The 23,441-nt window shown below is 39.0% G+C and overlaps 1 protein-coding gene across 1 annotated transcript in view; it reads left to right on the forward strand.

Moving 5' to 3' along the window:
- Positions 1–19,219, forward strand: part of SEC24D (SEC24 family member D) — a 48,997-nt gene extending 29,778 nt beyond the window's left edge. Inside the window, exons 9-22 of the mRNA XM_010081083.1 lie at positions 769–884; positions 3,681–3,805; positions 7,742–7,933; positions 8,569–8,662; positions 11,203–11,319; positions 11,798–11,968; positions 12,675–12,771; positions 13,390–13,535; positions 15,197–15,335; positions 15,798–15,916; positions 17,198–17,377; positions 17,899–18,090; positions 18,594–18,683; positions 19,079–19,219. Coding sequence (XP_010079385.1) covers positions 769–884; positions 3,681–3,805; positions 7,742–7,933; positions 8,569–8,662; positions 11,203–11,319; positions 11,798–11,968; positions 12,675–12,771; positions 13,390–13,535; positions 15,197–15,335; positions 15,798–15,916; positions 17,198–17,377; positions 17,899–18,090; positions 18,594–18,683; positions 19,079–19,219 — 1,919 coding nt within the window. The remainder of the gene's footprint in view (positions 1–768; positions 885–3,680; positions 3,806–7,741; positions 7,934–8,568; positions 8,663–11,202; positions 11,320–11,797; positions 11,969–12,674; positions 12,772–13,389; positions 13,536–15,196; positions 15,336–15,797; positions 15,917–17,197; positions 17,378–17,898; positions 18,091–18,593; positions 18,684–19,078) is intronic.
- Positions 19,220–23,441: the final 4,222 nt, after the last annotated feature.

Here is a 23,441-nt window from a genome sequence, read left to right on the forward strand (position 1 = left end):
CATTTTACAGGCAAAAATGTGAAAAACAAGCATTCTAAATATACATAGATTGAGGAAAGAGGAGCTAAAATACAGAAGTGACTCCTTCCCCAAAGTGACTCTAACCATTAGACTAGCTGCATGTCAATTGATTGTTGATGGCAAACCCACTTGATTTCGTAATGCTTTGGAGTTCTGCACCTTTTATCTATACCTGCAGAAGGCTCCCGATATAATGGACCCAGTGGTCTTTGCTGTACAGTAGCCCAGGGTTGTGAACCTTGCAGAGCCATTTCCAGTGAAATGGTATTTTTGGATAAAGCAGGACAGGCTTTAGGAAGAGTGCGGGTTTTACCATAGTCCCTCTGCAGAGCTCTGGCTTTGGTGATTGGAATTAAGCTGTGAGTAGACTGTACTAACAAAAAATAGCCATGGTTTAAGTCTGTATCTGGAGGGTGGCAGACTCCTGCCTGGGGAAGTGACCTGGGTCAGTTTCACCAACTCAAACCTGACAGTGTATAGGTGGGAGAAAATGGACATTTATAAGGGGATACACCCTAACCTCCAAACACAAAAAGAGCTGGCATTACTAGAATGTTGTGAGGTTCTGTTTGTGCCAATGTGGGGAAAAAAAAAACACTGCAACCTGGCTAAGTGTTTAACTCTTCCGTTGATCAGTAACGGAGGAGCCTACATTAGTACATTGCATCTGTTGAAAGAAGTTATCGGGTTGTTCCCTTCTTCCCCAAAATAGAAATGTGTTTTTTCTGCTCTTGTGTTGGCTTTCAGTCCCTCCATTCTTCTTTCAACATCTGGACCACATTGGCCGACGAGTAGACCACTATGAAAGGCCCGAGCTATCTCTGGGATCTTATGAATATGTTGCCACTTTGGATTATTGCCGAGTGAGTATTTCTAGGATGCAAACTAATTTACAATTTTATGTCAAAACAAACAAAATCCTTTAAATACCTACAGTAGAGTAAATGCACCTGTAAGCTGAATATCAGAGTCCAGGAACATTCTAGAAAATGTGTAGAGATGCGGAGAATTTAAGTGTACAATATTATGTTTTGTTCTTTTGTGCTGCAGAGTACAAGACTTAAAAGCAAGAATAACAGCACAGTAAAGTCATGGATCACCAGTCTTTAACTGGGGCATTTGTTTGGTCCTAACTAGCATGTTGCACTGTTTAGAAGTTACAGTTGAAATTCTGATGCAGCGTTGCATTTTGGCTGCATGTCTTTTATTAATTTTGAAGACAGACACGTGCCTAAATTGCCTTCTCAATATTGAAAACCTTAGCAAGGAAATTGGACCTGGCCAGTACGTTAAAACGGAATGGGTTCTCTCTCCTAGTGTTAATTCTCTGAAGAACTTAATCCAAAGCCCACTCAAGTCACTAGAAATATTTTTAGTGGTTTTTATCAGAGAACCTTATTTGATACTTCTGAAAGCATAAATTACTTAAATTTTTAAATCTTTATCTCATTTTACAAAACTGCAGGTGTGCCTTCCTTTGTCCACAGTATAGACATATTTTTCTGTTTTTGCTGCAATCAGGCAGAATTTTCTTCCTGTCAGTGGAATTGAGGTCATGCTAAGGTCAGGAAAGGCAATTGGATTTGAAGAAGATACCAGTAACTTCCTCAGACCATCAAATTATTGTTCGTACAAAAAAAAATGAAGCGGTTTAATTCTTTCTCACTAGAGTGCTGCTCCAAAATCCAGTGAAATCTCTGATATAACCTATATAGATTGTATTGAGATCTGGGTTAAACCCCAGAACTGCAGTGAGGCATTACAGGAATACAGTGCGGGATCCTTCGTGTAGCTCCATCAAACTCGGTTAAGCTTTGCTGGTTTCTGGCAGCTAAACTTTTGGAAGCTTATGTGTACTGAATGGCTCTGTGCCATTTTCACAGTGCTTTTTCTCTACTGCAGAGTGTAACCCTGTGTGATGCAGTCATCGTCACAGTGCAGCTTTTAGTGCAGTGGCTTTTGCCATAGGGCTTGGATCAGGGAGTTTCCTTGCTAAGTCATCCAGTTATGGTCTGTCGTCTTGTTGCAAAGACCAATCTGTAGACTTACTAGAATGTTACAAAAAATAAAACTCTTAAAAAATCAACACACACACTGGAAATGCTAAGTCATTAACTTTTAGAGAAGTTATCCTTATTTTAGGATTCATTTTCTGTTTTACTCCAAGTTACAAAAGTTTAATTCTTTTATAAATCTAGTTTAAGACCAGAACTGAAAAGTCATTTCCTTTTGTTCTTATCAAATGACAAGGATGAACAGCTACAAAAAATGTTAACAAATAACAGCTGTTTTGCATTATTGCGCTCCTTCTAAGTGGATGTGGCAAGAGCACAAGTCCTCATTTCCGCCATATCTTTGTCAGAAATTATGCAGGGATTCTTTGTAAATGGTGATGCGATACAAGAGTTTAGAAGTAGGGTTTGATGTAGTTTTTGAAGCTAGAATCCAAACACAGTAAACAGAACAGCTTTTAAAAACACTGGCTTTAGTTGACAAGAGTTAATCCTGATTTACGTGATTCAAATGAAATTACATCAAGGGTATAATGTTTAGTTCAAGTGTGCTAGGGACTATGGATAAGTCATAATTGAAGAGTTAGATTATTTTTTTCTTAAATGGGATATTTTCAGGTTCAGTTTTAACAAGGATAATTTGGTAAGTAGCCAGAAGTCTATATATGAAGGCTGTGAAACAGTATAATGAAAACCTGTCCTGAATGTAGTGCCAGTTAGTGACCCCTACTCATCGTAATGAGAATTAGGAAAACTGGTCTTAGGCAGTATGGTGATTACTGTTGCTATGTTCACTTTATATGATCTTCTTCCTGGCTACATCTCTAAGCATTGCATTGCTTTATTTGAAAACAAAAACCCTTCATCTTACTTTTTCTTACTTACAGAACCTTGTGCCAGTAGTGTATGTCACGATTTGTATGCCACTTACATTATGAATGAGAGACTATGACTAAGAAGTTATGCCCAAAGGAATCCATACCAGCCCAAGTCCCTGCTCTATATGCAGCAGTTACATACATTGAATGTTCCACTGTCATGCTTTGATTATCTTTCAGAAAGTCAGCATATTCCTGAAAGTACCGATTAAGCTGTCCAGCATGCATTGGAGCACGAGACAGCAGGGCAGGCAGGATGCACCACTTAGTACTGCTAAGAATTGAGATTTTTTTAATTCTGGTTCAGTACTTAAGTTGTATTTTCTGTTTCCAGATTGGTTAGAAATCACTTAAAAGTTGGGCAAATGCTAACAAAAACTGAATTTAAGCATTCATATTAACAAAATTATATTGCGTATTGATATAGGGAATGCAAAAACAGTATGTGTACAGAACAAAGCCAAAAGGCAAGTTTGTTTAAACACTTAAATTCCAACAGAAAATGTTTGTTTCATCTTATCTAATAAACTGTTACCCTTTCCATATTTTATTCCATTAGGTTGCTATTTTCCAGTAATAAAGTTTTATTCCAGGGATGGACTTTATCCAGTACATGTCAACTTTCTGCAACAATTGCTATTTATAATCCGTAGCATTTTTCAAACAACTGAACACTGTATTTAGATTGCCTTGTGGTACCACCTGTAAATTTTTTCAACATAGCAGGACACAGTCTAATTTTCCCTGTGAATGGTCATTTTTTCTGTAGAACAACAAGCCTCCAAAGCCACCAGCGTATATCTTCATGATTGATGTATCGTACAGAAACATAAACAGTGGCCTAGTTAAACTCATATGTGATGAACTGAAGACTCTGCTAGATAAGCTTCCAAGGTAAAGAAACATAAGTATGCTTTGTTTAACTCGCTACACTGCAGCTTTCACGCAGCTTTGCACGTTGAGAGGTAAAAACAAGCTACAGAAAATGTCAAAATTTACAATACAGGCATTTTTGGGGTGACAGTCACCAAATGTTAATTTTAACACTGCTGACAGTTCTTAAACTTTGATGTCTGGGCTTGCTATATGAATGGAAAGAATCTGTCACATTAACTGCACATGTAGCATGCATGCTTTTCCTTTCTTTTAGTGAACTCTAGTGGTATTATCAGCTAAATCCCAGTTTGTAGTTTTGACTTTACTTGCTGTAGTTCTGTTTACCGCAATGCTGCTCTTCTCATTAAATTAAGCAGGCAAATATCAAAACCAGAATATTCAAGAATGGCAAGTCTCTCTAAAGCCACAGTGTTGGTGGCTTGCATCTTTATCTCTGATTGTTAATTAGCAAAACTTTTAAAGTTTCTTGCTGTGCCGTGAGACTTTTTTTCCTGGTGTGTATCCAAAAGGAGAACAAATCTTGTAGGCAGCAAACATTTTATGAAATATAGCACATTTGCTTTGTGAGCACTAAACACACAGTAGTAGTATTACTGCTGATCAATATTTATGGCAATATATTATTTTAGTGTAGTTAATATAGCTTTTAGTGTAGTATGTTAGTATAGTTTTCATTAAAGTTTAAATAATGGAGCCATATAGTTAAATGAGAGCAGTGAAAGTCAGACTGAGGAGTTAACTAGCCAAGACGTTTCTCAGCTAAGGCACATGAAAGCATTGAAGAACATACAGCAAAAAAATGCATTTCAAATAATGATGCTTGCAGAGGGAAAACGGACTTCAGAAATGGAGAGAGCAAAGTGGGAAGGGTGAGAGACAAGATCCTTGAGATAATCTGGGATATGTTAAAAATCTTTTATAATGTGTCCTTCTGGGATCTCTGTGCATGAAAGAAATTCCAGTCCAGGGTGGGGGGGCTGGTTTGTCAGATGCCCATGTAAGGCGTCTCTCGAGTACTTTGTCATTGAAGATTACACTGGAGACACAAGTGTTTGATATTATCCTGAACATATCTCAGAGCTTTCCATCAGGATTGGTCATGACTCTGAAGATAATAAAAGGCATGAGTGTAGTAACAAAAAGCAGTTGGCAGTTTAAAAACACCTAGGCTTGAAAGCTGAGGAAAAATGAAAGCAAGTGTATCTACATCACAAAAAAGGCATATTAATTATTCTCCTCACCAGCACTCTGCAGAGATCTGCTGCTAAATAATTTGTTTCCAGGGCCAAAGTTTTCCTGTCCACTGAAAAAACCAATAAAATAATAAAGGGTAGGCCTTTCAGTTTCTTCAGAGTGTCATCTGTTATCTTTAAATGATACTAATTAAAAAAAAAAGGCATTCCACCAAAATTTGTGGTGAAACTTTTATTTTGGAGCTGAGACATAAAGGTCACTGTGTGTTCATTTTCTGTTGCTGGGGAAAGACACCTGCAAAAATATTCTGCTGTTACCACATGAGGTGAAAGCTCTATGCTGGAATTCACCCGTGCTCCGATCCTTAAGGGCAAAGCAATCCCTGTAACAAAAAGGCCATTGGTGTAAAGCCCAGTGCCAGCTAAGCCTGGGAAAGTGGCTGCGAAGTGACAAGTTAGAGGTAGCAAAGAAAGAATTTAGGTGGGTGGCTCACAACCTACTGTTAAGAGCTTTGTACTTTTGTAGACTTGCAGCACATTAGAAAACACGTTATTTGCTTGCTTGAAATTTTAGAGCAGTCATTTTCAAACTTGGGTGTTCCAAACCAGAACCCCTTGACTGTGTATTTAGAGAAATACAGAGAAATGTGTTTATAGAAATTGTGCCTATGAGCTCAGAAAATCAGGCTAACTAGTTGTGCAAATGCATTTCTGTACATATGATCCAGATGTCTTATTCTGAAACTTTAAAAAGAACTAACTAGTGTGTGAGCTACGCAGGCAATTGGCTGCTACATTTACAGCTAATCTTTAGAACAGGGATAGAAGAAATTGTATGAAATGTGGCAGTACAGACTGCCACAGGTAAGAGTAGTACCTGAAAAAATTGTCCCCAGTACCTGCTGTGTAACAACTTTGGGACTGCTAGGGTGATGTGGGTATTTCTCTTTGAAGTAGGAAAGTGCGGTATATGCAGAAAGTTAGTAATACCTTGTCCTCATCAAGCTCCTGAATGCTCCCTGTTAATCACGTTACTAAGAACATAGTAGTGGCTGAGTGCTGGGAATGGTTAGAAATTTACATTCAGAAATGATGCATCTGTTTGAGTTAGAGTATCTTGGAGGAATTATTTAAAATGCTCTTTTATGGAGCGCATTAAATGTAGAATATTGATTTGGTTTAGATCAAAGTAGCCCCTTTCTCCCTGGCTGCTTTACTGTGGTGGCAGCTCAGGATGACTGTTAACACTCCCTTGTTTCTTCAGAGGTTAGAGTAAAGAATAAATAATTTTTTTTTTTTTTTTTTTTGCTCTAAGTGCCTACTAATTGGAAATACTATGCTAGGGCTCTGTTATTAAATTCCTCTGGCATGATAGTAATATCTGTATGGGTCTGTGCACATTATGGTGTCCTGTTTGTCGATTAGCATATTTGTGTTAAATTTTTTACAATCATAACCTTCTGTGAGTGACTTCTTCTATAAACAAAAGAAAATCAAATCAGCTCAGCTATTTCTGTGGTTCCTATTGCTGCAGTCTCAAAGGACTTTGTGGTATATAATTCTATATCCTGGTGAGATTAAACAATAATTCTTGCTGTTCCCCTTTTACAAATTGAAACTGACACACAGTGAAATTAAATAATTCCTCTCAGGTCATAAATGAAATCAGGGGCATAGTTGGGAATTTAATGAAGATTTCCAAGTTTCAATACTTTGAATATGCAACTCTTTCCTCTTAAACATGCAAAAGTATTAGACTATAGGCTCAGTATTAGCTGGTTTTCTGACATCTCACTGTAATAAGTAGGCTTCTTAAATGTTTAATATTGCTGTACGGAGCGTATGGGCTGACCCATAATAACTGCAGGTATCACAGACTTCTTACCTGGTGTGTTTTGTACTGTAGACTTGGTTTGTCATGTACAAGAGGAACTCCCTCCTGCCATGAGAAGGTGCTGTTTTATTAGTAATTAAGACCAATTTTTTGAATAGGATTGCCTTTTACAGAAAAGCTCTCTAAACTTAGGACTGCAAACCTGGTAGGAGTCTAGTACTATGAATAACGCTGCTACTAGTGGCACGGTGGGCTACTGGTTAGAGGAGTTACCTCCAGAAAAAGAGGCTGAGCCTGCTGCCTGCAGGGTTCCTGCAGGTGTAGCTCACAGCAGCAGATCCCCAGCTTCGGTTGGGCTGGGAACTCACCAGCAATAATGAGCAATTTCGACAGTGCCTTTCCTGCATGATACATAGCTATGGAGGATCCAAGAGCTGTTGCTGCTTAAAAGCAGCCCTGCTGAAGCAGTTGATCCACCAAGTCACCAGATGTTATTCAGCCCTAGTTACTATTCTTGCTGGGCAACAATGTATTCTAAATAAAGCTGATTTTCTGATTGTATCTTGTAACTAATTGTCCTGTTCTCTGTTTTCCATGTTTTGAGGACAACATGTTTTATTCTTCTTCTTAGGGACTTTTGACTGCTTGGATGGGATGCACAGTTGATAGGGTTGACATAAATGTATTTTTTTTTTTTAAATAAATAGGACAGCAGTTAATTTTATCAGGATGTTTTAATTTGACCTAAGGCAAAGATTGAAGCCATTATATCTGCTTGGCCGTGGTTTGCTTTGTTGCTCTCAGTACAGATAGTGATTGGAAGGCGGCCTTGTATTTCAAAGGAGTGCTTTTATTGCAAGGTCAGAATCTCAGAACGATAACCAGTTGTTTTTGTTTTTCTTACAGAGAAGAGCAAGAAGAATCCTCAGCAATTCGAGTTGGTTTTGTCACTTACAACAAGGTCCTCCACTTCTTTAATGTGAAAAGCAGCTTAGCTCAGCCTCAGATGATGGTGGTCTCAGATGTTGGAGAAGTTTTTGTTCCTTTGCTGGATGGTTTCCTTGTTAACTTTCAGGAATCACGATCTGTTGTTATCAAGTAAAGTATAATTGTTCCATATGTGAATAAGACCCGAATGCTTATGATATGCATTATGCCTTTTAGTCAGTTGTGTTGTTGGGTTTTGGGGGGGTGCATGTATTTACTGAAATACTTTAGAAGCCAGCAGCTGCTTCAAGTCATATATTTCCACCTCTGAGGCAAAGAGAAAGCAGTATCTACAAACCCCCAGTGCTGAATTTGAAAGCATGTTTAGGCCAGGTGTAAAGCATGCATCTTCAGCTGTGCCACTTCAAAAATGGGAGGGGAGTTGTGGCAGTGTGCCACTTGGCATGTTTTTCGTCCTGCGCTGTCTATGATGCACATGTGGATGTGATGCAAGGACTCTTAAGTCCTTACAACACACTACTACTTGTTATTTTTTAGCTGTTTTTTATTTATTGCATGTTTCTTTATGTTACCAGCTTTGAAATAATGCATCTCATAGAATTTAAAAATTCATACTTTATTTTGTCTGGAATCCTAAGAAATTAAGCAATCAGAATTCATATTGTTTTAAATATAAATTTGCATGGAAAACATCTTCCTGTGTGAAGACTTGGTATGTTACAAGGTATGGTTGGGGAGTATCAGAAATTGCTAACTTGAGGCACTGATCCTTTTGTCTTTCATAGCTTGTTGGACCAGATTCCAGAGATGTTTGCAGACACTAACGAGAGTGAGACCATCTTTGCTCCTGTTATCCAGGCTGGCATGGAGGCTCTGAAGGTCAGAATGTTCCTCTCTGTAAGAGAAACAGCTCTTTAATGAGAATAAGACTTGATAAGCTGCAGAAATTCCCTTTGTTAAAAGCCAATCCTAAGTCCTCCTACAAATCACTATGGGAAATAAAAAAAAAAGTCGCTGATTGTTTCCAGCACTAATGTTCTGTTGTTCTAACAGTACGTTTGAACTGCTTTAGTCAAAATGAGAGCACCGACAAGCATACCATCTGTTTCCAGATGTTGCTTATTGAGGGAAACCAGTCCCTAGAGGCTATTCCACATAGAATGGATGTTTAGGAGATGAGGAGCAGGAGTGGGTTTCTTGTTCAGCATTTGAGAGAAATAAAAAAGTGTTTAGTTACTGCAGCAGAACTAATACATACTCTGGATGTTTGCACAGACATCCGGTCCTCGCACATGTGAAGGGCTGGAAAGGGGTCAGTATAAGATACGGTTTTACCCTGCCTGTTCTCCCACTTCTGCTGACTTCTTGTGCAAAATGAGATATTTCTGAGTATTTATGACTGAATTGGGTGCGGAGTTGGAGGGTTTCTGCACAGCTTGAATACAGATGGAAATGAATCCACAGGTCAAGATGCATCTCCTATTGCTTTCTGTATGTCTGGGACATCCCCTAAAGTGCTGACATTTCCGTGGAGCACTGCCAGTTAAAAGAACACCACCATGGTTCACCACAAGATTTGTAGGGGCAGAAAACAGCCAGTGGTGTTTTAAAGTAGTTGATTTATCTGTGATCTGTGTATAAGTAAAGCATGAACTTTGAGTAGATAAATTTTTTGAACTGAAAATACACAACAGTTATCAAATCTGTTTCTTGAATAGCTGTTTTCTTGTTATTTATTCATACTGCCAGAAGGTACGTGTGTAAAACATACGTTTGGTTACCACTTCTATCAGAATGCTCTTCCCTAATACCTGACTTCTACAAAGCAAACCTAAAAGGGCCAAATTGTGAGTTTCTTTTGATGTTGGCTATAAAATAAAGCAGCTCTTAATTAAGCTCTTTATTTAGCTCAGTATTTTAAAGTTATAATTTGTAAGGATTTTCACAGTGAATTATTAATATGCATATACATGTGCTCAAGGAAACAATTCTTGTCTAAAAACACTAAAATGGATGGTGTTCCTATTTGAGATTGATTTTAATACATTTTTAGAAATAATATATATACATTTTAGAAAATTTGTCAAAAGCAGTGTCAGTAATTCCCGATGTGTATCATGACAAACAGGTATTTCAGTCTTCAGCAGAATGCTTCTTAAAAGGAATTGAAGAAATGGGCATTTGTGATTGAGGATAACTATACTTGAAATATTAGGGGTGAAATTTCAGCTCTTTTAAAAGTAAGATACTCTCCTTGGTTGCGTTTCTGACATAGCAAAGAAATTTCTAGTTTTCCCAAAAGAATGCCACAGCTTATTTTGAAATGTGGAATACCTTTATCTTGTGAACATCTTAAGATCTGGAAGAGAAAGAGTACCAAAGCTGATTTGTGTCTGCAGTCTTGGCTATTGCAGTTTTAACCTGGACATGCGGTTAAGACTGGAGCAGAAAAAGGACAAATCCCTCTTTCCCCTTTCCTTCCCTTTACTATCACCCAACTTTTTCAGTACCTGAGGACCTCAGAATTGCTAGTCAGTTTCCATTTCACTTTGCTTTAACTTTTGGTCAGCCCTGAAGTGGGCAGACAGTTGGACTAGATGATCACTGCAGATCCCTTCCAACTGGAGTACTCTGTTCTGTTCTATTCATTCCCATGAGCTGTCTCAGTAGTAAGAGTGAGCGACAAAATGGATTTTCTAAATTTTTCTGGAAAAGCTTGTTAACAGTACAAAGATGCCTATGGTACTGCTACTGTTGTTACTCTTTTATTTGGAATTCAGGGTTTTCTGTCAGTGGTTTGTCATCTCAGTAAATATCATGTTCTCATTAGAGTTCTAAATAAGAACAGAAAACTTGAATAAGACTGGCAGTTACTTTATTTCTTAGTGGCAGGAGGAAATGTCCATCACAAGTTTTGATACTCCTGCATTTTAGTGTAGATTTGAATGTGGAGTCTAGTACAGGAATGTAATCATTGCTCATCTGTAAAAATGTAGTGTACACTAGTGCGCCTAAACTGAAATTTTTTTTCTGTTACATTTCCTTTTAATTTTATCCAATTTAGTATTCATACGTTTGATACTTGTTGCATGTTGCATAAAGCTTGTATCCAATTGCTGAGTCTCCAAGAGAGGTACTCCTAGTTTTGCCTATCAAGATTTTAGATTCCTGTGTAGAAATTACTGTAACAAGGCATCAGACAACATATCTGTGTGCTAGACTGAAGTTATTTACTGACATAAAATTCACAGTTTGTTTCAGGACTTATTTCAATCAAGTTTTGAGTTTCTAAATGAATTATTTAGCTCTGAAGAACTTGCAGGAAGTTTACATGGTTCTTTGAGGTACCACAATGTATGAAAAGTAGGCTTTTTTGTCTTAGCAGTAATAAATATGCCAATACGGTGTCTTTGAAACAGGCTGCAGAATGTGCTGGGAAATTGTTTATCTTCCATTCCTCACTGCCAACTGCGGAAGCGCCAGGGAAGCTGAGAAACAGAGATGACAAAAAACTACTCAACACAGATAAAGAAAAGGTATTTTCTCCTCTGAGTTAACAAGGGACTGCTGTTATACTGAATTTCTCTAATAGAGCCTTGGTCTTTTTTCATTTATTTTATTTTACAAAGTTGCACTTGTTAATTATATCATATTACCATTTGCGCTGTGCACTGCTTGTGTTGGTATGTTGGTATTGGCCCTACAGGAACACCAAAGTCAAACTGTGGCAGAGCTGCCATTCCCATTGATAAAGGAAATCCACCAGCTGCAAATAATCCTCCCCATCAAGAACCTTTGCTACCTGCCTGTTTGTTCTCTAAGAACATACCGAGTTGTTTCCCTGCATACAAGTATCCTTGGAATGTATGGGCAGGGGCAACGTGTTTTTAATCGAATTCATGCCTCTCTTAAAACTTCCACTTTGTCTTTCTTTCTTCAAGTGGGCATTTGGACTGTGGTTGGCTACCAGCAGCATCTAATGTTCTGACACTTGTATTTTTTAATTCTGTGCAGACACTCTTCCAGCCTCAGGTGAATTCTTATGAGGCCTTAGCCAGGGATTGTGTGGCTAACGGCTGCTGCGTGAATTTGTTCCTCTTCCCAAATCAGTACGTGGACGTGGCCTCCATGGGTCTTGTCACAATGTACACTGGAGGAACATTGTACAAGTACAACAATTTCCAGGTAAGTGGTGCAGGTTTCCAACCTTTCAGATAGTAGCACCTGAGGGTTTGTTGTTTTCTTTGTCATTTCAAAGTGCGGTTTGACATTTAACATAAAAATAGAGTGACTCTAGAAAACTTACTTATAAGCTTCAGGGCATAAAATTCAAACTTAAAAATTACAGATCAGGCTGGTTAGTTTTTTAAATCTACTTAAACATGCTGGCATCTGAGCAGCAAAGTCAGTTACTCCTGTATGTACAGATAAAAATGCTTATGATAAAAGACCCCCCAAAAAGCCGTAACACTTGTTTAAAATTTCATGAGAATCTCTATGGAGAGTAGGGAGCTTTCTCTGTGTCAGGAGCTGACCTGTAAAAGCATTTTTTTGTGACGTCAGCAAGGCTACGCTTGTAATTCTGATGGCTGTGCCATAAAATCCTGGCTAGGCTGCAAGGTGAAGTGCGACAATGGATGTTACTGGAGATCATTTGATTGAATAGAAATTGTGGATGTCCCCGCTTAGTGATGAATTGATGGATGCTTGCATATCTATGTTTCTGTTAACAAAACAACAATCAACACTTTTAATCTCTTTTTAAAGGAAAAGAGCGATGTTACATGTGGACATGGATTTGCTGTTGGGGAGGGGGAGAGGGCTGGGTTTCTGCTATTTTGCTGCCACCCGGTGGTGAACTGCAGCTTTTGCTTTTGCTTTGCGTTTCTAGCTCAGTTCTGACAGCCTACAGTTCTTAGCTGACCTCCGGAAGGACATAGAAAAAAAGACCGGATTTGATGCAATAATGAGGATTCGGACAAGTACAGGTAATGGTACCTGTTGGGAATGAAAATAAACATGAATATCTATGACAATATATAATTTTAAATACTCTAGCACTGTACCAGTCACTTGTAACATCAGGCTAAATGCTTTAACTTCATTATTTACCTCTTGAAAAGTAATTGCATAAACTGATAAAATGCTTGAATATGTCCTTCCTGTATACGTCTCCATAATCATTGATTTTCAAATATGAGTAAGGCTTCTGACCATTCTACATGCATTAGGATTGCAAGTAACTAGTACAAAAAAAAGCATTGCTGCTGGACACTACAGGTTCCTTCATTTTCTAAATACTTCAAATTAAATTACTGTGTCCACTTTCAAGCACTCATTATTACCTCAAATGGAAGTATTTGAGAAACACACACACCCAAAGGGGCCGAGTCAACAGTGCAGAAGGTTCTGGGGGGGGGGGTCTCAGAGTCACCGTGTGGCATCAGCTTTTCCCTTCCACTCAACTGTCAAAAAATTAGGGGAAAAATGGTTTCTGTTTCAGTAAGCAAAATTGACTGATAATAAAAACAAAGTCACCAAATAATGTCAAATCTATTTGCAACTTTTAAATAAAAGGATGGTTTTTTGTTTCACTCTGGCTGTAGGCTTCAGGGCTACGGACTTCTTTGGTGCTATTTACATGAACAACACCACGGATGTAGAGATGGCAGCAGTTGACTGTGACAAGGCAGTGACAGTGGAGTTCAAACATGATGACAAACTGAATGAAGACAGTGGAGCCTTAATTCAGGTAAAAAAAATACCAAGCCCTTAATTAAATGACATTTTATAAAATTATGAACAAGAACTTCTGCAGCCATAACAGAAAAAAAGTTATGGTGTAGGACTGGTGGGAGCAAGGCACAGCTTGCACAGACTCTGGTGACATAATAAGGTTTTAATTAACTAGCCAGAGTTGCAGCTTACCTCAAAAGCACAAGCTTACATCTGGGAAGGAGTTAGGCATGAAGGTAGGAATGTGCCTTGTGACAATTGGTGTGTTCACCTACCATACTGCATGTTCTATTCAGGGATACCAACCTGCTTTCTAAACACTCAGACCTTGTCAGCTATTTTATTTTTTTCATTTTACTAAATAAGTTTGTTTAGAGTACAAGATTCATTACTTCTTGTATGGAAGCTGTTATTTCTGTGGCACTCCTTGTGACATCTCTGCTGTAGAGCAGATCGCTGCCAACCCTGCAGACTGCTCAAGACCCACCAACAGTGGTACCCGTGCAATGAAAGTTCTCACTCGCAAGTTCTCAGCTGGCTGCCCTGCGCCATCAGGCTCTTGGCATGCAGATTACCTTGAAAATGTCAGGCTGTTCCAAAGCTAGTTAAATCTTTGCTTCCTGCAACAGGGGATGTCAGTAACGGTTCCTGGAAATGCCACTTAGGCAATAATTGATATGTGTCTGCCTAAACTGCCAACACATCTTTTGTTAGGGAGTATCCCACCCGTCATCAGATAATGGGAGGATGTTGTTTATTAGGCTGCATGTTTAATCATGACCTTTTTTCTTGTTTAACGACAGAAAATGTTACAGCCTGCAACATTTTAAACTTAAGCCATGGAATTATCTGAACTTTTGTTTCTGTTCTGCTTGGCTTTTAGCTTGCCCCTATAAATACATTTCATATGATACACAGCACTGGGAAACATCTGTTTGGTACAGCTGAAGGCACTTCCAGAGACACGGTGCAGCAGTAACAGGGATGTATATGCCATGTGGATGTTGCATTTGTAGATCTTTTGTATAAGATACTTGTGGAAGACCTAATGCAAGGCAGACTACAGTAACCTGGAGTCTGTGTTTCCCTGCAGGCTTTGGATCACATATTATATTGAAACAGAATTGGAGTCATAAGCAAGTTCTTAAATTACCCCCTCTAATATCTGAGCCTATGGTGGGGCAGGATACAGGTGTTAGCAGGACCTCTCGTTTCACTTCGTTAAGCATCTTATTCATGTAAAAAGAACCACTCGGCTTTTCAAGATTAGGAAGTTTTTCTGTGTTGTATTTTGCCAAGAGATAATGTGATGGGCAGAGTAGAGTACTTCCTAGCAAACTTCTCATCTTTTGTAGGGTATGTTTGTTTGAGCTGTTCAAGTATTACACAATTACAATGTATGACTTACCAATTTACAATCAGTGTGTAGCAAATGAGAGCACAAGCCTTTCAATCAGTCATACTATTTTTTAAAATAATTTTAATTTTAGTGACTTTTATAATGTCTAATATACTTCCATAAAAAAATACAGGTGTGTCAGTCCCATGGAGCACTGAAGCAGCACTAGGCTGTCTTCAGAAGAAATTCTGTCCCTTTTATGCACAAAGTAGGTTGCTCTTCCATGACGAAAGCTTTTTGGTTTAAAGTAAAAATTATAATTTGCTCTTCTGTTGCAGTGTGCTGTCCTTTACACATCAATAAGTGGGCAAAGAAGACTTCGCATACACAATATAGGTTTAAATTGTAGCTCCCAATTAGCTGACATCTACAAGACTTGTGAGACTGATGCACTTATCAACTTCTTTGCCAAGTCAGGTAAAGTTAGAACAGACCAATTTTGTTTCCTTTATTTCTTTGGAGTAGAGGGAGGGGAAGGAGAGGGAGTTGAAGTGGGAAAGTTTTCCTAGTGGGAAGTAATGTTTTGTAACTTGCTGCTCCAAGCCCGAGCAACTCCTGAAGTATTATAAAACTGAAAAGACAAATAACATATTTTAGACATAATGCCATAGAAGTAATGCTTGGGAAGACAGCTAGAATCATGTCATGCACAAAATGTATAGGCACAGTAGTGGAGATGCACATCCTATCATAGCGTTGGGGTTTGCGGTTGTGTTTGGGTGGGTTTTTTTGGCAAAGACAAATCACATCCTCCACGATGCTGCAGAAGAGGCTAAAAATCAGCCATAGTCCTAAGGTTAGTAAAATCAGAAGCTAGCAGTATACAGATACTTTAAAAGTATGTGTCCATCTTTAGCAACTCTTGTTCTCTATTTGTAGCTTTTAAAGCCATTCTAAGCCAACCCCTGAAGACAGTCAGAGAGATCCTGGTGAATCAGACGGCTCACATGCTGGCGTGTTACCGGAAGAACTGTGCCAACCCGTCAGCAGTAAGCCAGGTAAAACCCATCCCAACTCGGACCCTCCCTCAGCCAGGCTTCCAAGCAGATAAACGACCACTGCTGCAACATCAGAAAGGAAAATTTCAGGACAGACTTTTCCTTTTCTTTCAAATACAATTAATGACAGGTGGGATTCGAGGGTAGCAATTACAACACACAGAAGCTGTTGTTCTGGAACAAATGGCAACACCATTGAGGAAACTGATGGTCATAGTCACACAAAGGAGCTTAGACAGCCTTTTTCTTCCTGCTGGAATTATGCAGTGATTCACAAAGCTTTCTTTCTTTCTTCTTGCACTGGTAAAGATTTTAGTATCCTAATTTTTGACAAATAAGACTGTTATTGTCAAAAAATGACAACAACATTGGATCTATCTGGGTAAACAATCTGAATTTGCATGTAGGTCTCTAAATCATGCTGGAGTGATAAATGCCTAATCTCTAGCTGGGGCCAAAAAAATAAAATCCATGGTGATTCAGGTAATATTAGCTCCTTTATTTACCGAAGGGTAGTAAGAAGCTGTAGCAACCTGATTACTTATATTCCATGCCACTTGAAAATTCTCTAAACTTAAGACATCTCTATTATTTTTCAGCCCATTCTTTTATATATTCAGAACATTTGGGGAGGCCTAACTGAACTAACAGGACGGTGTTTTCAAGTCCTTTCAGCAACTGTTTCTGACAAAAGTCTTTTTCCATTTCAAACACCCAAAGATGGCTGAACTAATTCAAATCCTGTAAGCATTTGAATTTAACTTTTATTTTTCTTGCAAGTCTGAAAATATGCTTCAAAGGATACCAGGAATGGTTGGCTTCCTGACGCTTCTTTGAACAATTGTCAATTTTGCACATGAATGCTGAAGTTAACAGGAAGGCCAAAGGACTCTTGGCAGTGCTGGAGGCATTTGATTTTGATCAGTTCTTTTGACCTCCTTTAAACTACATTTTCCAATTCTTTCTTCTTCTTGAATGTAACGTATAGATTAGAATTATTAGCACATCCTAATTATATGACTTAAAATTCAGTGTTCCAGTAAAAGCAGCAGTTGTTTCCTTTTAAGCTATTCACCCTTATATCCTGGCAATTCAACTTAGAGAAAGACTAAGGCTTTTACGTACCATAGCATAGGTTTGAAATAACACATATAAAAAAGTTTTTCTAGGTTTGTTTTCTTTAAGCAAAGAAAACAAGCAGTGGTTTATTTGTCTGAAAGTCCAATTCTCATTCCCCAGCACATAGGACATACTAAATAACAAGCTTGCTTTGCCTCTCAGCTCATCCTTCCGGATGCAATGAAGGTGTTGCCAGTTTACATGAACTCTCTGTTGAAGAGCTGCGTGCTAGTTGGCAGACCAGAAATTCCAACTGATGAGAGAGCTTACCATCGACAGCTCGTCATGTCCATGGGGGTGGCTGACACACAGCTGTTTTTCTATCCCCTGCTTCTGCCCATTGTAAGTATGTTGTTTGCACATCCCTTGCTTTTCAGTAAAAGTGTTTTCAGTAAGCTGTGATTTTATAATTGTGCAGACGCAGAAAAGATTCTGTCTGTGGGCAAGTGTTACACTGCCAAGCTGGGTTATGCTTTTACTGGGATGTAGTTGCCAGCTGAACTAAATTGAGGAGGGAGAGCAGAACCTCATTTAATGGAAAATGGGGAAGTAACATAATCAATCATTGACATCAGCATCCTCTAAGAGTCTCACAGTACTTTTAACAAGGTTTTTGCCCAGGCTAGTGAAAGATGCCAGCTTTGCTAAAGATCAGTGCAGGTGAGCAAAAGTCTCTCCGCTTGTGGCAGGTCTTCCTTTACACGCAGTAACTGAAAGACGTTTGATTTCTAATTTCCCCTAATTGGGAAAGGAACCATAAAAATGTACTAAACCTCTTAATAGTTACTTTTCAGGATCTAATCAGAGGTTTAGTCACCTTGATATCACCAAGTCCACAACCCTTGTGTATTTCTGTCCCACAGCACAGCCTGGATCTGAAGAGTGACACCATCCCAGCTGCAGTCCGCTGCTCTGAGGAACGTCTCTCTGAAGGAGGGGTCTTCATCCTGGCCAACGGCCTGAGTCTGTTCCTGTGGCTGGGAGTCAGCGTGCCCCCAGAGCTCATCCAAGGGCTGTTCAACGTGCCATCCTTTGCACACATCAACACCGAGGCTGTGAGTACATGGAGACTAGTCCCTTTCTCAGAATTTATGATTTAGTAAGAAAGAGCAGACTACTATTCAGAGAAACAAGTGAGGCAGGCTTTCACCATTCAGCTAAAAGCAGAAACAGGTGACCAGCAGGTGTTAAGACACCAGAAGTAATACATAAACTTGAATAAGCTTTCACAACATTTTTAAACCTTGTTAAACTTTTACTGTTATAAAGTCCTGTTGAATGTGGATTGCTAAAATTGGAACAAAACACTTCGCAACAGTTCAAGTTTCTCCTGGTAATTAATTTTCATATAGTGATTATTTAAAAATGAAAAATGGCTTAGACGGATGAGTCTTTAAGATGAGACGGATGAGCCATATTTTTGCAAAGGAGATGGCATTGCCCAGTTTGGAATGAAATCTGCAGTAACTAGTATCATAAATATCAACAGCTAGTCTTGTATGAATTCTTAAGAGATGGGACTGCAATATAACAACCTGCCCTACTTTCATTCTGATAGACATTACTGCCTGACCTGGACAATCCATTTTCTCAGAAACTTAAGTCAGTGCTGGAGCATATCCAGAACCAAAGGCCCTACACTATGAAGGTAAGACTTCTCTCTGCCTCAGCTCATTCCTCATGCCTCTTCAAAAGAACACAACTTTGATAAAACTTATTGGTAGCTGTAAACGGTTTTGCATATCATGAACTTCCCTGTATGCCAGTGAGTTCCAGCATGCATTTTAGGCACAAGCATCTCAACTGTGCTTAATTCTCACTCAAAAGAGATTTTCAGAGGTAGTCAAGTCTAAAGGTCACCATTTTATTCTGCAAACCTTAATTCACACTAGTCTCTCCTTCCTGTGTTCATAAATGCAGCTACTGAAATGTGGAGATTTATTTGTTTGGGGTTTCTTTCCCCCCTCAACAGCATATAGTAAACAGATCCAGGAAAACAGTACTGCCATTTGTATCCTCAATGTATGTATCTCATCTTTTCAGCTGATTATAGTGAAACAACGGGAGCAGCCAGAGATGCTTTTCCGACAGCTTCTAATAGAAGACAAGAGTATTTATGGAGGAGCTTCTTACGTGGATTTCCTATGCTGTGTTCACAGAGAGATCTGCCAGCTGCTCAGTTAAGGAAACACAAGTATAATTTGTCACTTGCTTTTTGATTTTGCAAGAGGGACAGTCCTTGGTGCCTGAAGGCTGGCCCACAGCTTCACCATACCTGGACATTCTGCTGTGCTTTTGTGAACATTTTCTGTGCTCTTTTTGTACAGTTTCATTTCACACGATCTCTCACTGAGTGTTTAGTTTACTTATTAAGCTGTAGAATAGGAAGTTCTGCACTCAGGTACTATTGCTCTGGGAGTCTCGACTCTTTAAGTTAACTGCCAGATCCCAAACTGGCAATGCTTAAGAGCATATTGTATGCATTTCCAAATAGAAAAATATAATTTAGAAAACTCTTTAATTATTCCTTTGCTATTCCATAAGTTGTTTGAGAGCCAGGAAAGATGCTAAAAATCTACAGAGAAGAGGGGAAAAAAAACCCAAAACACGGTTTGTTTGAAGTGAGGGCATACAGTTGAATCAGATTTGCTGTAATCATGTAGTTCAAGGTGAGTACTTCATAGTCCTTAATGTAAAGCTAATCTCTCAAAAATAATCCCCTTTTTCCTGGAAGGGACAAGTATTACTTTCTACAAAAGCAGAGCTCTGAGTAACCTTCCACACCTGGGCTTATCCAGGACACAAAAATGTCTCACTTTATAACTGGACTTGGGTAAGCTGAACAACAATGGACCACAGGAAGAACAGTGATCAGACAATCCTTATTCTAAGTTTGGCAGATAATGCCACACTATTATGGCACAATTCTCTGTTCTTTAGGGCAGCAATTAATTTACCACACTATTTAATTACATTTTCAAAACTGAACATGGCAGGTTTTACTTAGTACATTTGCTAACTGGAATATTCCCAATACAACTTAGATAAACATGCATCCCTCAAAATTTAATTGTCAGGTCAACCCTAAGACAGTTGCCACATTAACCAAAGGTCATTTGTGGTGCTATGAAAAGAAAGCCTCTTGTTTAACACCAGTTCTATTCCAGTGACTCGCTTGATTCCTCTCACATGACTGATGTATTCAACAGTCACTGCCTTCAAAAATAAGCCTCTGCTATTATCAATATTTAAGGCAGAATTTAAGCCAGAGTCTTTGGAAGAGGTGTTTACTGGAGATACTTCATCAGGCTGTATCTTTAGGACCAAGGCCTCTGCACATGAGGCTTGAACTTTTCCAAACTTGAAAAACTATTGTTACAAAAAAATCAGTGTTTCAAAGAAAGCAAAAAACCCTGAAACATAAGGATAAGACTTGGGCCTCATGGAAAAAAGAAGTGCCTTTAAACACGCTAGTGTTGCTAATTAGTGTTAATAATTTTCATATCAAAGGTAAGCAGTCAAGATGCATATTTTTTAGTTTGACAACTTATCAAAACAGTTGTATCCTTGTGCATTGACTGAGAACTCTTACACGAAGTGGATATATCACAAAAAGATCCTTGGACTGAATTCAGCTGCCAAGAGGAGCACTTTTTAGCTGAAGGCGTGTTACCTTGCAAAAAGTTACTTGTTGCCATTCCAAATCCCTGTACTTTGTAAAATGACACCAGCAACTCCATGTGTAAAGACATAAACAATTATTAAATATAATCACAACATGTGTGTTTATTCTTTCATGTACTAACTTTTCTAAGTCAGTAAGTTACATTACAGCAAGTCAGTAATTTTAGAAAAATCACCTATCAAGTGAGTCAGGAAAGGGGAAGCTGTAGCAGTTCCCACACAGTGAGGCAGTGTAATTAGGGAAACATTTGTGCTCTGCTGCTGAACAAAGTTCAGGTCAGCTGCAATGAATGAGAGTTTCTCCTCAGAAGTAGGAAAACTGTGAGCTGCTCCCACAGCCAGCTCCTGCCTCAGCCACGCTTGCTCCAAACCCATTTCCTTACCTTATTCCATCCAGTTTGCCAATGGCCAGCTCATATCTGCACCACAACCACGTGCATCTGCTGCCTGGTCAGTGCCCCGCAAGCACCGCCTGGCTTTAGGGTAGCCTGTTTCACAGCTAGGATTCTGGAGCAAAGCCTACACGCATTGCTTACCTGTGTAGTGGCAAAGCCTATGGTGAGCAGGACTGCAGGCACCGAGCTGCTATTCAGAACAAAGCTGTAGTAGGACAAAGCTATTCATACTTGCATAGCTAATTCATCAGAGTGACAGCCTTTCACACAGTTAATTTTACCAACATTAAGACATCATAATGGCTAAACTAGCACCAAGATACAGCCAGGCATTGATACAGCAATCAGCAGTTACCAAACAGACATATTACAAATGCAACTCTTGCCTCCAGCATGAACAGCAGGAGTGTAATACTCAGCTCAGATTTACAGTAGCTCGGCTTCTATTTTTCCTTTTAATTGCTACAATAATGATACTCAAAATTACTTCATGCTTCACCACAGAACCTGCCTACTGTTGGCTTTTTGACCCATGGGACTGACCCTATTACGAAAAGGGTTAGTAGGCTTTCTTCCACATTATTAAGAAGTTGACCTTCATCACATTCCACTGGGGTGATTTCTACTACCGCAATACAGTTGCCACCAACTTTACTTATTCTGGAAGGAGAAATCTTTTTTTCTACTATATACACGAACAGGGGGGGTCATTATCCAGCACTTCCTGTTACCCAATATATCCTTAAAAAGCCATGGTCACAAAACAGAGACTTATAGATAGTTTCAATGTAAGGTGCTTGAATTGTCAGTTTATTCTTTCCCAGAGTGCATTCTGGATATTTCAATCCCATGCCAAGTATTTTAGAACATCTGAGTATTCTAAAATTAATCTTAGCCATTTAACTTCCATTCTCAGATCAAAACTGTTCTTTATTTTTGCAGCCTAAATTCCACTCCACTGAACAAAGCATTCCATATCTACGCTCATACACAATGAGCCCGTGCTCATGATACAGTGTCAGGGAACAACCTCAAAAACCGTGAGAGCATTGGCCGCTGACCCACACAGCACATCCAGCATTTCAACCAACCTCTTACAACCAGCAGGATCAGAAAGCCGAATTCTCAGGCTTAAGGCTGGATTTGCACACAATGATTTACAGTTAACTGATGTTTTAAAATCCCTTTGAAGCTAAATGCTAAGATATCCCAAGTATCTTGTCAGTGCAATTGTCAAATCCTTCACTTCATGTAAGGTCTAAGATAGTCAAAGTACTATGAGCCTCTTCCAGGATGGAAAGACACAAGACCTAGACAGGCATCGCGAATCAGAGTGGTGGCATTATACATTTAATAAAATTGGAAAAGAAGCAGCTTGTTAGGCTTTTTATCTTTAAGGATAACATGCTCAAATTGAGTCACTGGTGGTAAATGAAATATTCATCAGTTCACTGATTACAAGTGTTCTCCTCCTCCTTCTGTTCAAGTGTTACAACTGAGAAATTAACTGACAACCGGTAATGAAATTAAAGGCTTTTCATCTCTAGCTGTCTCTTTAGATATGGTCCGGATCAACAGTGATTAAACAAATGACCAAATGTTTTTACTTATAATGGGGCAGAGGTGGGGAATCGTGTCTCAGTATTTTCTAAGTATCATCTCCACAGGCATAAATACACACCACCACCAAGCATTAGGGTATACACACCCATACACCACTGTCTTACCTTTGTAGGCAAGCTATCACTGTTGAAACACCACCTTCAGACTATGACCAGCAGGTATCTTTCTTCAGAGAGGATGTGTAGACAGTTCCATTTGCTTGTCCGTTAGCCTCCATTAAAGAAGTAAGGTGCTTGTTAACAACACATACACAACCCTTCCCTGGTGAAGCTGGCCCATCCATGTTGATACGTTCTGACACTCTCTGGAGCAGTAGTTTTTGGTTTTTTTCTTACACTACCTTCAGCCATTTCAGCTTTGCAGGAAGAACTGAGCATGCAGAGGTAGGTTTCTCAAGAGGGATTTCTTTGGTAGAATTTTTTTTTTACAAAATCATGTGCAGTTAACTTCCCAAATCACTGAAGTCTCGAGCAGCACCCCAACTTCTGCAAACTAATAGAGATGCACATCTCAAATGGTTATTTTTGAGTCTCCTTTTCAGTGTAGCCTAATCTGCTATGTTAAGAGTAGCCTAAGCACTGAGCTATCAGCTCTGGACATACAATTGAAAGGGGGAAATGGGAGGTAACATCTACTAATTGAGGAAAAAAAAAAGATTTGTCACCGGCACAAAAACCACCTTCCTAAGGCTAAGTGTCTCCACC

This window comes from Pterocles gutturalis, unplaced genomic scaffold (assembly GCF_000699245.1).
Source record: "Pterocles gutturalis isolate BGI_N339 unplaced genomic scaffold, ASM69924v1 scaffold7189, whole genome shotgun sequence".
NCBI classification, from domain to species: Eukaryota; Metazoa; Chordata; class Aves; order Pterocliformes; family Pteroclidae; genus Pterocles; species Pterocles gutturalis.